Source organism: Melospiza melodia, chromosome 5, assembly GCF_035770615.1.
Source record: "Melospiza melodia melodia isolate bMelMel2 chromosome 5, bMelMel2.pri, whole genome shotgun sequence".
Taxonomy (NCBI): Eukaryota; Metazoa; Chordata; class Aves; order Passeriformes; family Passerellidae; genus Melospiza; species Melospiza melodia.
Window position 1 is genome coordinate 11555674 of NC_086198.1, and position 17185 is coordinate 11572858.

Below are 17185 nucleotides of genomic sequence, written 5' to 3' on the forward strand. Positions count from 1 at the left end.
TATGATTTTGGAAACAGATCTATTAATGGTGACCATCTGAGTCTCCTTTCATGTACGCTTGGCTTAAAACTACAGCCAGAAGTAGGGAAGTTGAAACAGTGCTTCTAAATAACATCCAATTTGGTTTGATATAAAAAAATTGTCCTTGAGTAAGGAGAATTCAGAGGGTTTACAGAGGGTCACTGAATCTGCATTCTTTATTATACTTTTATGGGTAAAGATAGGTAGAAGGGACTGGATTTTATGACAGTTATTCAAAAGCACCTGCTAAGGATGATTTGGTTTTGGCTGATTAACATATTTCTTCTAGAACTTTCTAAGAGGAATATAGTAATGTTTTCAAATTATAAGCTTTTGCATATAGATACTTAATTGAAGTATTGAAAAGAAAAAATAATTTTTCTTTACTTAGAAAATAAATTTCAGGCTACCTTAAGAAAATCACATAGTCTTATGACTCTCATCTGAAGTATGTTATCTTGTCTGGTTTAAGAGCAGATTTGTGTGTCCATTTTTTAAGCATTTTATTTCAAATAGTTCTGTTATTTAAGAGGGAGGAGGCTATGTCTTCCTTTCTAGAATATGTGCTCCTTCTAGGCAAAAATCTGTCTTTACAGACCTGTTTGTATTAATCTGACATAAAATGGAATTGCCATACTCTAGTACAGTAAAATATCAATGACTTTTGTCTACAAGATACTTAAAAGTTTGTGCAGCAATTTGGCAAATGCCATGAATTCTGTGAAGTTCCTGCTATTGTAACCTATAGTTAATGAAAAATGACTGAAATCCTGTTTTGCCTTCACATTTTTTACATTATATACATAGTTAAAACATCAGACAAGAAATTCATTCATGAAAAAGACTGAAGTTTAACCTGTGATTATTGAACAATTAACATGTCAAAAGGAAGGCAGGGAAGAAAAAACTGCCTTTTCTCCCAACCCTCTGTATTAATAGAGACTTTATTTCTGACATGGATTCTATGATTAGTTGGCAACAGCTAATGATAGAGTTATAATTGGAGTAAAATATAATTGAAATCAGGGGTTAGCTAGAGAAAAAGAACTTCTGTATATTTCAGTCTTCCAAAGTAAGACTGTACTGTGTATAAGGAAAATATATTATGGTATTTCAGTGATAGAGTTTTATATGGCGACAGTAGCATATAATATTTCTAATGAGTAGTGCTGACTCATTTTTTAAAATAAAAGCAAGGAACAAGGGTGAAAAAAGAAAATATAGTGTATATAGCTTCATATTTTGTGAAGGACTTGCACTTCTAAAAAAATTTTGGGCCCATTACAGAAAACAGAAAAGCAAAAATTATTTACAGGAGACAAATAATGGTCCACTAAGAATTAAAATTATTTTGGTACATCTTGTAGAAACTTCAAGTGTGTTAACAAAGAGTTAGCTATTGTTGCAGCAGAAGAAAGTGCTTATTGTGATTGGCAGAGCAGTGGTAAAATTGGAGTAATGAATGTCTCACAGAAGAGGGAACCTGTTAATTTAGAGAGAGCACGGGAATGTGGTCATGACTCAGTGTGATACTGTCATTTGCATATTAATTTTTATATAAGCATTTCATTTAACTGGAGTTTGTGGTCTTACTCTTAAACTGTGCAATTTAAAGTACTTGTGTTCAATTTTTTTTAGAACTATTGCATGGGAATCTCGTGTACCTCTATTAGGTACTTTGCTTTTAAATAACACACAGTTTACCTGCAGCAGGATATAGTAAATGTTTTATGTATAACAAATATGAGCATTTAATAATAGCAAACTGTCTAAATATCAACAATATTTATTTGTTAATACCATCCAGAAAATATTTATTATGACTATTCACAATCCCTTTTGAAATGGGGAATTTCCAACCTCGGTTTATGGCTTGAACACAAACCAGATGTAACAGAAAGAAGAAACAGAAATATCTTATTGCTAATAATGTAGAGAAAGTAATGAGGTTTTGCTAGTTCAGCATTATGCTGTTGCCTTTGTGTATGAATAACCATTGTGATACCTGTGGGCTTATCATAATGTCTTGGCTTCATATCAGTAAAAGAACAGAAGTCCTACTTGGTACAGCTCTAGAAAATATGTTTGTCAGTGCCACTATATGCTGAAAAATCTTAGGTTTTTTCTGGAAACTTTTTGAACACCCTAATTTTTCTTGTTTTATACCAGGATGTTCTTGCACTGTCTTACAGTTAACCTGACCAGGAACCAGAACCAGATTATACAATGAGACTAAAAACACCACGATTCATTTCAGTGTAGACAGAAAACAAAACAAACAAAAAACCTAATTCCAAAGCAAAACCCAAAGAATTTTCCCTGCGTAAATACTTTCTGTGCTTACATTAAAAGGTTGCTGCCAATGACCTTGAAGTGTCTTTTCTTTCATTGATATCAAGGAATCAATCTTGCTAGTTAAGATTTCTTGTGATAAAGAATTAGACTGATGGACATGGATTGTTGTATTAGTGGTTTGAGCAAAGGCAATGTGTGTAAAGCTTAGATAACCAAGATTAGTATTAAACGTAAATTGTCTCAGCTTTCAGTATTTTAGTAGTGTAAATTCATGATCTTTTTGCAGTACTCCAGTTTCATATTGAGTATTTAGTTCAAGTGACTGGAATTTTCTGTTTATTTAAAAGGCTCTAAAAAGAATATTTCAGAATGATTGGGTGTGTCAATCTTGGCTAAACCCTTAAGTGAATCTGCTGTGCTGGCATTCAAACTGCCAATATTTTGATTTTATAAGAAAAGAGAAAAAGATGGCAAGGAATGGATGACATTCATTTTGTTGTACGTAATCAGGTGCATAGCTGAAAAAAAAAAGTTTAGTGTAGGAATTGCATCCAGACTCTTTCTAAGCATCTTTGTGCCTATTTCTTGTATGACATACTGGATAACAAACTGACTCAAGTGGGATTGTGCTAATAATCCAAGTAATGTGTGACTGGCCCTGTTTTCTTTGTACTGTTGTCTTTAGATCTTATATTAATGCTGCATTTAAAATGAGAGATCAACTTTAGAAAAACTTTGTGATTTATAATGGGCCTTTTTCCTCCCTAGTATGCTAAGAATGGGCCAAAGTGAATCATTCTGATTTTTAAATCATTTTAAGGTACTAGGTTTCCTTTTTTTTCGCCTGCCACTTAGCCCAATACACCCTTTTCAGTTGCCACATATTAGGAGATTCTCAAAAAATCTCTATCTTTTTTGGTTTAGTTTTTTGTTTTTTTTTTTTTTTTTGTCTGCAAGATATTTAAAAGTTGTTTGAAAAGATATTTTTGTTGTCTATTTATTGGTTTATCACATGTACATAAAGGAGTTTGTGAAAACCCAAAATTTATCCCACTGGGTTTTTGTGAATTGCATAAACCTTGAATACCCTCTACCTACTTGTCTGTTTCCCTCCTGGATAATTCATAAATACATGGGATGGCCTAGATAATAATTGGATAAAAATTTGAGTAACACAAAAATTTAAGCATTGTTTGTTTCCTTTTTTTGGTAGATTCTCTTGAGTTTTGTAAAGAAACATCTGGAGGACTTGATTTCTATGAAATGAAGTGGTTTTTTTGTTTCAAGATTAGTCTAATTCAGGAACCAAAGATATGAGTTATTTTCAATATAAGAAAAGGGCTTTAGACTGATGCAACTAAAACTGAAATCCAGTGTTTTATGCAGTAGGAAGATCAAAAATTCCAATAAAAATTATAAAATTAAAACAGAATAGTTTGTAGTATTTGAAAACAGATTAAATGTTAGCACAGTATAATTATGTAGTGGGATATTTTTAGAATCAGAAAAATTTAGTGGATATTCAGTGAATTCTTAACTGAATCACCTTAGAGAGTAAATTACATCAGTACTTCTGCTCCTCTGGGCCTTCCTAACACTTAGATACACTTTGGAATATGATCCAAGTAAACTGCATAGTGCAAAGCTAGTTTCTCTTTGCAAAACTAGCTTGGAGTGTGATAATAAATATATCTACAATTAAAGCTGATTAAAAAAAAAGGCACAGTTTGGCGGAATGATAATAAACTGTGGTAATTGAGTAAGTATTATAAATTCATTTCATTGGTTATGAGTTTAACTTGAAAAATATGTGAGGAATGAATGTCAAATAGATTTATCTGATTAAATCTGATTATATAACAATTTGGCTTGTTAAAAAGGAGTAAAAGTCAAATGGTATATGAGTCACTGTGAAGATCTCTGTGTAACATGAAGCAATAAAAAAGACAGCTGTATCAGAGCATGCTGAATTTTCTATTTAAAATATACTGCATCTACTCAGTTGGAGGTTTTGAATGTCTAAATAAATTAGCAGTCCTTATTGCCAATTCATCACAAGATAATGTAAAATTACGGAGTTTTTGGGGAAGTAAAAGGTTAGTGATGTTTTATGGCTAGCCTCAAGAGCTCTAGTACTTTGGCAAAGCTCTCACTTATGTCTAGTGTCTGCCATAAACAAGAAAAAAATTCCAAATTCTCTTACACATCTACATATCAAATGAAGTCATTATTCTCACTGGTAATCTAGCACTGAGGCCTTTTATGTCACTTTCCTGTGTCATCCCTCTTCAAGTTCTTAAGAGGTTGCAACATTATTAGATTTCCGAATTGCAAAACCAATTTTTAATCTACTGACTTTTTTTTGAAAAGCACAAAGCAGTTGCATGTTTTATGTGGAATAATGGATATTACCATTTATTAGCTGTTACTGTTTCCTCATGAAGTGAAATTGCAGTCCTTGCTATATCTCAGAGAATAAAGGGAAAATCATACATATCTAATTGATTATTTAAACAGGTACAGTGTTATTGTATTCATTTCTAGTCAGAGAAATAATCTTTTTCTCAGATTTGCTGAATAAAGCCAAATCCTTCTCAATTTAACTACTGGCCTGAGCTTATGCATTACAAAGTCTTATTTTAGGAAGCAAGAATAGAGGGTGACCTCTGCATTGAGCATTTGTAATATAATACAAGTTTAGGAAGATATGCATGAAGACTTTCTCAGCATGGGAGATTTATTTAGATGTTCTGAATTACTCACCAAATGTTCACCACTTTACTCAATCGTCAGTATAGTAAGGCTAGTAAAGCTATTTGCGATAATGGGATACAGCCTTTGTAAAATTCAGTCATTATTTCCTTTTTTCTTTCTGTTCTCGCCAGTGTCAAGAAAAGGGGAACCAATGAAATGCTTGGAATATCTAATTGTAGCTAGGAAGTTTGTTTTCATGGTCAGCAGAGCTGGGTGGCAGCTAAGACAGTGAACACTGACAGATCCACTGAATGATCCCATAAAAGGATTTTGCTGCCCTGAGCTTTCTCAAATGACTGTAAAAGAAGCTTAGGAAGATTGATTTCCTTTGACCAAAACTAGTCTGCATTAACAGTCACAAACTGGTGTCTGATGTTGTATTCTTGAGAACATAGTTTCATTTAAGATTTTATCACTTTCTACTGCATATACTGTACTAGTGTTTATGTTAGACTGTGCACTTCCCTTCTTTAAGCTTTGGCATAATTTGCTATTTTCTGTCAGGCTGATTCTTCAACCAGTGGACTTACACTAGATTCATGATTTGTTCTTATTGGAGCTGTAAAATTTAAGACTGAGAGAAGGTATGCAGATTTGTGCTTATGAAATGTAGGATTTGTTTTCCCTCTTAATCTAGAAGAAAAAAATTTAAAAAATCTTGGATTTCTGCCAGATGCAATTTTTCTCAGGGTTCTTTGTGGAATATAATTTCTTTGTGACAGTCAGTAGTAAAGTGCAGAGTTGCATTGCTTTGTCAGTGTGAACAGAGAAACTGATTATTTAGAAAATAGTTGTAGCATTGACATTAGCACAAAAAGCCTGAGCAGATTTTGTCTGGCAAATGAACCATAGTTAAATAATTATTATTTAAAATGTTTTCAGTTAACCTTCAAAAGGATATCTACTCTCTGTATCCTTGTAATAAAGGAAGTTAAAGGTACTGAAAAGCCTGTAAAATATGAGCAAGAATGTGACATTAGTATTACTGGTACTTCCATGAGTTGACTGAAATAAAATGCAGAAAGCTTGGGAGGATGTACAGGAAATAAAAGGGAATATGTGTACTGGTTGTGTTTTACAAGCAAACAACTATTGTTCTGAGACTATCTGGTTTCAGTTATTGGTATAGCCTTCCCCTAGCAAACCAATACAAAATTTTAATTCTTAGCTTCAGATTTTCTACCTGATCGGCTCAGAGACAGATAATGTGGGGTTTTTTGCCTTTCCCCATTAAAAAAATCAAGATTTTCCTTTAAAACTAAGGAAAATGCCCCCACCCAGTGAGTTATCATTATAATTTAACTACTATTGATAACCATCAATAAAGAAGGGTCTAAACAATATATTTTTTTCTTTGTTGTGGATTTGTTAAAGACTGCAAATAGAAATAAAGATAATATGGAAAAGCATGAATTCATAATATTTGGTGTTCACTAATTCATTTATTAAGAACACAAAAAACTATTTTTTTTTTCTGTTTGAGGATAGTGTTAGTAAGGACTCACATCTTCAGTTCACATATCCCATGTACTTTATTTTTTAAAAATTTATTTATACAAAGCCAAAACCCCCAAAAAGCTATTTAGGAAAGCAAAGTATGGGCAAAAAAATGCTGGAAAAAAAGAGAAAAGCCCAAATGGCACAGACCAAAACAAAAATACTTCTAGCTTCTATGATGATGAACAAATTCAAGCAGTCTGTTTCATTATATGTTCTCCTGTAGGGAGAAAGCAAGGAACAGTCTTCCTAGAGCTGTTAATGAAGAAATGCTGGAAAATGGTCATAAATTCTCTCATATTCAAAGCGTTAGCATATGAAAGTGGTTTATAAACCCCAAGGATATAATTGCTGATTCAAAACAAAAAATCACCTTTCGTTTCTGTTTTATAAACAGCAAGAGAGAAAAGCAAATATTGACTATCAAATTGAAGTCTTTATTATTTTGCTCATTATTTGTAACATATATTATGATTTGTGAAATGTCAAGTTCTTCAGGAGAACAGAATTGCAGCTGAACCATTGTTAAGGTAATTATTCAATTCTATCTTTTCATGTATGACAAAAATAATTAGAGTTTCTCAATGTAATTTTAGAAGTACCTTGCCATTTCTGTGTGAACAGTAGGAGAACAAAAATTGAGCTTGTAGCAATTTCTTCTTTTTTACTGTCATCAAATATATTTTCCAAAACGTAAAAAAACCCATCTTTTCTGTATTTGTTGCTGTTGATTTTTGAAGGCTCTGTTTCAAAGATGTCTGTGTGTCAGTATAGATACAGGGTTTTTTTAAATTACTCAGCTTGTGAGTTTGTCAATAAAACACTAAATACTTGTCAACATGCAGTGTCAAGTAGCTCTGATGTACTTCACCATCCCTTTTCAAATGCTGCTTACAACATTAAGTTCACTTTGTATTGAGTGGTTTGCTTTAATTAACAAAACAAACATTCAATTCAGTATAACAATAAGCCGAGGGCATTTATTTTGTAGTTGTAAAAAAACCAAACCAAACAACCAGACAAAGCTCACCACTACCAACAAAACATTCTGTCCATAAAATTCTAACTCTCTGAGAGTCCTCATGTGTGAATTCTATTGAAATACTAATATAAAATAACCACAGGAGTGTCTCATCCATGGTTTCTATGAAAAAGAAGGGAGAAACCATGCACAGGCACACATTTACTTAGAAAATAGCAATGGTACCTAAGGATATCATATGCCACAATGAATCAGTTAAAGAGCTGAAACAGGTAGGTATGCTTCAAAGCAATATCTAATAATTTAGCATAAGGAATGTTAAATTAAACTGGTCTCCAGACTGCATTGTAACAGCTGAATTTTTCTACACTCCATCCACTGCCCTATTTTATTCTCAAATATCTTTGGCAGAGATTAGGCAAAAAATTCCAAATGGTAATAACAAAACCCATTTTCCAGATAAACTGTAAGTACCTGTAGTGTGGCTCTTTTGAATAGCTGTCCTTTCATCTTCCACTAATAATGTTGTTGAAGAAGAACACTTTGAAAACGTGTGTTCAGCTAGTAAAAGGGAGAAGTAAATTTATCTTCTGCCTCATGTATTTTAGAAAGAGACAAAGTCAAAATATCCAATAAGGAAGATTTTTGAAGTTAGTTGGGTGGGTTATTCTGAAGGGGAATTGCACTGATTCGCATCATCAGTTAAAAATGAAGTCTTAAACAGGGTGCCTTTTTTGATCTTTGCAGTGGTAACGTGTAATGGTATATTGAAGATTTGGCAGAAATATTTTCTGTTTAACCAAAGTGCTCATATAGAAACGTAGTTATCTTGAGGAAGTCAATTATTGATAGTATTACCCGGTGGGTTTATTTTTCAGGCGTGTTGTTTTGTTCTCCCAAGGTACAACTAGCAGAACCATTGGAAGCATGGAGTTGTGAAATGTGAAATTTAGCTGCCCACACATCTTTGGATGAAGAAGTACAGAGAGACACATGTTTTTTGAATAATATCCTGAGTGTATTTAAAGAGAGAAAACTGAGAAATTAAAACGAATTTCATAGAGATTTCAGTTCTCTTGTTCTCTGAGTAAGAATAAAAACTGGAAAGTGAGAACTGAAAAAAATAAATCCCAATAAGTTGGAAAAGTTGTAGGTGAGATTATGGAAGAATGCAAGAATAGTCATAATGAACCAGAGGTTAATGTAGCCCAGTATTTCTCATTTTTAACATCCAAAGGACAGAATGTAAGAATAAGGCAGCGCATAGTAATATTTTCTGTTAAAGTTCTTTTACCCTGCAACTTAAAGTGACTGAGGTATTGTAGCTGAAGTTTTTGGTTTTGCAAGCTTTTGATAAAGTCTTCATGGATTTGAGGACTTTATAGAGAAGGTTACAAAGTTTGTGAAGTAAAAAATAAGGAAGAACTGGTTGAGGAAATGAAGGCGAGGACAACCTTGGCTACAGTGACCATGAGATGGCTGAGTCAAAGAGCCTAAGAGGAAACAGCAGGGCAGAAAGCAACATAACAAAGGACTTCAGGAAAGGAGACTTCAGCCTGTTCAAGGATGTGCTTAGAAGAATTCCATAGAAGATCATGCTGAAAATAAAAGGGGTCTGAGAGAGATGGTTGGTTCTCAAGGATGACCTCCTCTATGCTCAAGAACAGGCTTTCACAATGAACAGTAAATTAAAAGCAGCAAGAAGTCTGTATTAACGAACAGGGAGCTCTTGACATAACTCAAATAAAAAGAAAAAAGTGTAAAGAGTGACAGGTGACCCAGGAAGAACCTGGAGACTCTATTTGAATGTGCAGATAAGAAAAGATGAAGCCATCCCAGAATTGGATCTGCTCCAGATATTTGAAGGTCTACAGAGTTTCAGGACTAAATCAGCAGCAAAAGAAAGGAGAAAATATGGACCTTTTGCTGAGCTAGCATGGGACCCAGTGCCAAAAGAAGAACTAGATTATAATCTACTAAAAGCCTCTTTTGCCTCAGTCTTGATCACAAACATTTCCTTTCAGGAATCCCAGATCCTTGAAATCAGTTTACAGCAGTAGTGCTTCTGTAATGTATCAGTGAATCTAATGAGAAGAATTGAAGAAAAACGAGATTTTTTTTTTTTGTCACGTCTGCTCATTACAAAGGATCACAACACTTCCACAGGATGTCATTTAACTTGTTCATTTTTGCATAGATTTAGTTTTTCTCTCTGGTCGGATGCAATTCTCAACAGCTTTTCTTCTGCAAATAACAGTCATAGTTAAGTAAACATATTGCTTCTGCTGAGTTTATCTAGTTGTTAAAATAAAAGTTGTATTTTCTTTTACAGTCACAATATATGTAGCAAGATTAAACAACTCCACCATTCACAAGTAAAATATTTGAATTTCAGATTACTGTCATATATGCTGGTTTAATATTTGTGATGTGTGATGTCTGATATTTGCATCACAGCTTTGTTGCTGAGATGATGAGCGTAATTACTGTAGAGATGTGGGTTTAATTATGATAACCTTGTTTTTAATCTTTCCTGGTAGGATTTTGGAGATGATGGGTCCCTGTACATCACTAAGGTTACCACAACTCATATGGGAAATTACACCTGCTATGCTGATGGGTATGATAAGCTCTATCAAACTCATATTCTCCAAGTGACTGGTAAGGAAAAATGTTCTAATTATCAAGTCATAAGAAACCTGAATTTTGTTAAGCAGATCAGTTGTTTCTTTCCTACATTTTTTTGTATTGTGTTAAATCTTAATAGAAAAATATATATAATTTTTTCTTCATTGATCTCCTTCAAATAACCTTAAAAATAATGAAACACAATAATTTAAACTTATTGCTTCCATAGAATAAGAACTATTAAAAGGTGTAAAGATAGTCCAGAGGACTTGCTTTGCACCTTGGATGTTATGCAGAACAGAAGTGGTTTATATATAAATAGACACACAGGTGAAGTAGGTTCTAGTATTAATTTAGTAACCTGGGGAACATGCTGAGAAAAATAAATGTGTAAGTTTCTTGTGTTAAGAATGTTTTGTTGAATATAAGATTAATAGAATGCACTTCCCTGAAGGTTTTGTAATTGATGTAGGCTTCTAAATTCACATTTAGGTTATTGAAATCTACCCATGATTTTAGTAGATTAGCTTGAGGCACCTGGGTTTTAAAACTTGATCTTTACATTTTCCTACATCTGTTCGAGTTCCAGGTAACACTTCATTGAATTCTGTACTTGGACAAAACTTAACTGCTTTGTTACTGGTGCCCTGAAGACAGGCCTTTACCTTCTCTCAAGCTGATATACCCTCTCTTTTTTCTTATATGCAATTTATTTCCTAAAGCATTTTAAGGGATTCTTTTCCTCTGATGAAGGGTCTGCTTTATCATCTCTGAGGTTTAGTGACTTTTTTTTTTTTCTGAGAGTACTTTCAGGTTATTTCAATTCAAATTTTCTTTGACTCTTAAGACTCCCTTTCTGCTGTAAACTACCAGTGTTTGTCATTCCATGTTGTTGTTTAATCCTATCCAGAATCATGTTTGACCTCAATCTTCTCCAAATTTACTTTGCATTAAGGGGCTGTATTTCTCTCCTGAGGCATACTCTAGCCCTAGTTGCCTGGCCACTGCTGTTGCCATCATTCTTTGTTTTGTTAGCTGTTAATCAGTTGCATAAGCCCTTATTTGGCTGACTTTTTTTAACATCTGAGAATGCTGAAATATTTTCTTTTTTTCTTATCTTTCATGTATATCCATATGAAATACAGCTCCCAAAATTATTTTGGCTTTTAATTTGATTCTTCTTCTTTTAATAGCCTTTCCCCCCTTTTCTGTTCTTAATATCTTCACATTTTAAATTCATTTGACACTTAGTGCTTGTTTGCGGTTTTATAAACGTTTTGTCTTTGCTTATGTTTGTCCAGGAAGCTGGCTTGTAATATTTCTCTATCCATATATTTCAACTTTTTTCCCCTAGTTTCTTCCCCTCTTGAACCACAACATCTTGTACATAGAGTGTTGTCCCCAAGGTAATGGGAAAATGGCATCAACATATTTTCCTCCAAATTTTTCTTCTGGGATTATTTTCTGTCATTTAAAAAGCCAGATATCAATTACTGGCTAAACTAGTGTGAAGTCTGATGTGCAGTTTATTAATATTTTAATTCCTGAAGACATAGCAGAGTTCTTGGCAAGCTGAACACGTTAGTGAGTTCTTGACCAACATCCTCCTCTGTTTTATGGGGTTTGGTTTGCCCTAAATTATTCACAAAATTATATTCTTATCAACACATTCCTGGCCAATCCCGATGTGTAAATAATCCCCCAGAGGTGCATAGCAAGAGTTAAAATATTCTTGAATTCATGTTTGTCTCAGTTCAGCACATAATGAGGCAAAACTCCGCTCAAGTTGAAGAAGGTTTTCTGCAAGACTAGAAAATCAAGAAACATAATTTGAGAGAGGTGAAGGAGGGCAAATGTAGGTTTTTCTAGTGATAATGTGTCTGACAGGAAATAGGTTTTTCATCTGGAAACCACTGTAAGCCTCAGATAGCTGCTATTGCAAAAGCTGGCACTGGAGTGGTACCTTCCTAAATGATTTTGGATGTTGATATTTTGGGGAGCAAGAAACAGGAAAAGGAGACCTTTTGAGCAATAGGATTATTTGCTCTGTGTGTTGTGGATAAATTGAGTTAAATCCACTGAGATTAAAGGTCAAATGAACAGCTCTTCCACAGTTTAGATTTGTACTTCTAGGGAATAAGCTTCTTAAGCACAGACATGATGGTCAGTACTTGTAGCTGTGATAATGACTAATTAATATAATGATACTTGTATCAACTGGAGAGACAGTCAAAAGGTTAATGGGATAATGAGACTACGTTGAGCACAAAGATTTAATGTGAAGGTTCAGTGAAAACAATGTAATTAGATTTTAAGTTCTTTCTTGGTTTCCATTTATGTATACCTATATATTTTTAGGAAAAAGAAATCACATATTTTAGGCTAGTATCCAATTATTATAGATATAAATCTGATTTACTTTTAAGATAAAAATCTAAGATATTTTTAGTTTTGAATTATCTGGCACAGTAATAAAGATTAATGAGCTTCCTTTGGAGTCTTAAAAATACATTAATGAGCACTGTAAAAGACTTGTTTTATGGTGAAATAATGAGTCTACTCTTATACAAATAATATGGTAAATATTGTGAGCAACCCTATAGGTTGATATTTTAAGCCTTTTCATATAAACTAAAAACAAAACCAAAATAAAAATTGTGATCAAGAAGAAGTAACTCTTTCATGACTCAGTCTTAATTATTAGTATTTATAATAATAATTTTTACGACTTTCCGTGTATACAGTTTTGAGATTATATGACTCTGGGGCTATATGAGTAAATGAACTTGAGTCTATCAGTTTGATCTTTATTTTTCTTCTAAAATGTCAGTGATACTTAAATAAGATCAGCAGTTCTGATACATTAAGGTACAGAATGAAGAGCCCAGTGCCTCAGCCAGATGTAAGCAGGGAACGTGTAATGTCTGAAGAATTGTTTGCCAGCTTTGTTTTTCCAAAGTATCTAAGCTTAAGCAAGAGTTATTTTATATATATATCAATAGAAGAACCTAGTTCACTATAGCTATCCCCTGTTTCTTTTTTAAACACATGCATTCTCCTGGATTCAAGACAGCTGGAATAGACTATTTTCTCACTTCCCTCCCCCATGAGACCCAACTGAAATAATGCTCAAGAGGTTTTATAGCAAGTGCTAGAGCTATTGAATAGTAACATATTCACTATATTTGGAGCCAACAGTCACATTGCTATTTGAATTGAAAGATAAGGGGTATAGAATTCACTCAATTGTGTGTTATACTTTACTAGATACAAACATGCGGTGTCTCCCCTCCCTTTTTAACCTATGTTATGATCTCTTCCTTTTAAAGTTTTTTTTAGCTGAAGGTGCTAGAACATATCTCTTTGAAAATCAGTGTGAACAGTCACATTAATTATGTACTTTAAATTTTATTTCTGGTGATATTTATTTATTTGTTTGTTTGTTTGTTTGTTTGTTTTGGTCAGCTACACCAAAAACCCAAACAAAAACCAGCAAAACAAAACAGACAAAAACCTGATTCAAACAAACCCCAAAGACTTTACATTGAATTTGTCACATCGACTTAACTTTTTAGACTGAGCCCACAACTCCACTTATATTTCAGTTGTCTGCAGCATGCCTCAGTGGCACAGTTCTTTCTTAGTGGAATATTACAAATAGTCTTCAGGGTAACATGAAATAAAAATTATAATGCAAAACAAGGCTTGAAAACCATTTCTAGTTGCATAAACCTGTCAGACACAGAGTTGGTGAGGAAAGAGGAAAATGGCAACAAATAGAGGAAAGACGTGTAAAAAAATAAACCCTATTGTCATGCAAGAACCTCTGTTCCTGGAAAAACAGTGCTAAAGGGAACAGGATCTACTATAGAAATAAGGGATGGTAAAAGAAAACTCAGATATATTTTCACCTGAGCAGATCCTCCCTTTCATATCTCCTAACAACCCTGAAGTAGTTAATTTAGCAACAATAACATTTTGTCATGCAGGGTGAGATTTTATTTGTTGGTTTAGGAAGAGTTGGATTTCAGTTATAATATTTTCTAAAACTTTTTTAGCAATAATATTGCATTAGAAATATTGCATGCCTTTTGCCCAAATAAAACTAATACATTCCTCTTTCCTGTCAGTGAAAATTCTTTGAAATTGAACTGTTAAAAAAATTCTCTGCACATGTTCTCAATAGAAGTCTGTCCAGGTGAGGTAGTTAAATACCCGTAAGTTTTTTATGCAATTAGAATATTTCACTGACACAGAAAGCGAATAGAAATATCCTGGTGTATGTAGTCAGAACACAACTAATTGCAGTGCCTTGCTATTGGTCCTGAAAGTTGTTTCTGTTGCTGAGATGCTTGAGAGTGTTCAGTGATGGCAGTCCAGTCTCTAAAGAAGTGGAGGTCCTTGCTTTTCCAGAGACAAGGTGGAAGAATAAGGCATTTGGCTTTGCTGCAGTGGGAAATCTACGACATGAGGTGGGCCGCCCAAAGGACCTTGTGTCAAGAAATGCTGAACAGGCAGACATGAAAATTGGACATGTGGCAGAGCAGGGCTGGGAGCTGAGGTGCCAAAAATATTCAAACCAGTGAATGTGCAGTCGAGCAGGGCCCATTCTGAAGAGCACAGTGGGGAAGGCAAGGTCTCAGTATGGAGCACACAGTGCTATGCAAGAGGAGATTAAAGAGGGAAGAAATTGAGGGGAAATAGGAGTGGCAATGTCAGGCTTGAGATGAAAAATTAAGATCCACTTCCATGAAAGCAAAGTCCTTTCCAGAAAATCAATAGAAACCTTAAATCTCTGATATTTATGTGCTCTTCCTCTCAGCTGGTAGTCTAAGAAACTAAAAGCCATATTATCTAATTTTTAACCTTCTCCCATGTTATTATATTACATTTTTGCAATTTGCATATTGGGGTTATGTAGAAAAGACTGTTCTCTCTAACTGGGTTTAAAATATCTCTGAAACCTACTGATTTTTGCATCCTATCTGAGATAAGGTAGATTTATGCATTTCTTGCAATGCAGAAATGTAAGGCATTTCTATGATCTAATGGGACAGCATGCTGAGACATCTCTTGTAAATAGTTGAATAGGATTTGAAAATGTTTAATCTCATGCCAAAGTAGACACAGTTAATTTTTGATCTTGTTATCTTCTTTCATTATCAACTGATACTTCTCCTCTACCCAGCTGTGTTTTGTGACATCCTAAGTATTCCACACTTGTAGAGCTGCATTAAACAAAACTTTAGCGAATGGGAAATACACTTCCTTAATCTTATTACAGTTAATATTTTTTTATTGTTAGAAACAACCTCAAGCAAGTTGTCTCATGAGTTGCTGACTCATGTTCAACTTGCCATCAGCCAGGACCCCCAGGTTTCTTTCCACAGCACTGCTCTCCAGCACTTCATTCCCCAGTTTGTACAACCAACCAGGGTTGCCCCTGGTTGTAGGTGCCCCAGGTGCAGAATCTGGCATTTTCCCATACAATTGGTGATTTCCCATCTCTCTAATTTGTTGAGGTCCCTCTTCAGGACTTCTCTGTCCTTGAGGGAGTTAATAGCTTCTCCCACTTTGGTGTTGTCAGCAAAGTTACTTAGTATTCCTTCAGGTCCTGTGCTGTGTCCAAGTTTTTAATGAACATTTTGAAGAGAACTGGGCTGAGGATTAAGCCCTGTGGAACCCCACTAATGACTGGATCCCAGCCAGATGTTACCCCATTCACTGTAACTCTGTTCCTGACCCGTGAGCTAGTTGTTCACCCATCATGTAACACAGCTATCCAGCTGTGTGGACATTTTGTCCAGAAGGATGTATGTCTTAAAATCTTAATTAATGATCTGAATAAATGGAGCAGAGTTCTACCTTCAACAGTTTTTTAGATGGCACCAAATTGAGAGGAGTGGCTGATAAACTACAGGGTCATGCTGCTATTTGTTTGACAGGATGGAGAAATGAAGCAGCAGGAATTTAGGAAGTTCAAAGAGAAGTGCAAGAGTCCTGCACCCAGGGAAAAACAATCCTGGTGCACCAGTATATCCCGGAGACCACCTAGTGGAATGCATCTTGGCAGGAAAGGACTTCAGAGGGCAATCAGGTTGAACATAAGCTAGTGAAGTGTCCATATGGTAAAGAAGGAAGGTGGTGTCATGGGTACAGAAGGTCCTGTCTGAACATGTATAAAGAATTATAAACCTGAACACGTTTTTTGCATGAAGAAGGGATTGTTACTAGGTGTTTTGGAAAGAGGGGTAAGGTGGAGATGAAATGTTAAGATTTGTGAAACAGGGCAATTAAAATCTCTTTACAACATATCATGACTCCCTAATTGTACATTAGTCATATTTTATAAAGAAATCTAAGGAAAAATCAAAATCTTAATACTCAACCACCAACTATTGAAGAATTGAGGCTTCTGTCTTTGATACCACAGTGAAGAGGTTTTTCTCACAGAATATTTTGTTTGCTTCATAAATTTTCTGAGACAGAATTCTGCATTGAATGTCACTGAATATCTGATGAATACCACGTCTGTATGTAGTTATATATAGCTGCAGGGATCTTCTGAATTTTTATTTTTCTTAAAATGGTTATTGTTATTTTTCTTAAAATGAAAATAATGTTCTTCACTAAATTATAATTGTTTTCTGTATTCAGTTCCACCAGTTATCCGAGTCTATCCAGAGAGCCAGGCGAGGGAGCCAGGTGTGACAGCTAGCCTTCGGTGCCACGCTGAAGGTATTCCCAACCCACAGCTGGGTTGGCTGAAGAATGGAATTGATATCACTCCAAAGTTGTCCAAACAACTAACTCTTCAAGGTAAAGGAATGCATTTATTGTTTTCTACATCTTGCTAATGTTTTATCTGTGCATCATTTCCATACTAACTGCTCTTCTTCCATAGTTTTAACAAAGGCTTGAAGTCTAAGCTAAAACATTTCAAAAGATGCAGTTTCTTCCAGTTACTCCCCAAGACACATCTTTCTGCTTTCTCTTTGTTAGAATGAT

General features: G+C 34.4%; 1 protein-coding gene across 5 annotated transcripts in view; it reads left to right on the plus strand.

Moving 5' to 3' along the window:
* The window catches only part of FSTL5 (follistatin like 5), a 270592-nt gene that overhangs the window by 192972 nt on the left and 60435 nt on the right, over positions 1–17185 (plus strand). For all 5 annotated transcript variants that reach the window (XM_063156281.1, XM_063156280.1, XM_063156283.1 and 2 more), the window contains 2 exons: positions 10090–10210; positions 16835–16996. In XM_063156281.1, the coding sequence (XP_063012351.1) occupies positions 10090–10210; positions 16835–16996 (283 nt within the window). The remainder of the gene's footprint in view (positions 1–10089; positions 10211–16834; positions 16997–17185) is intronic.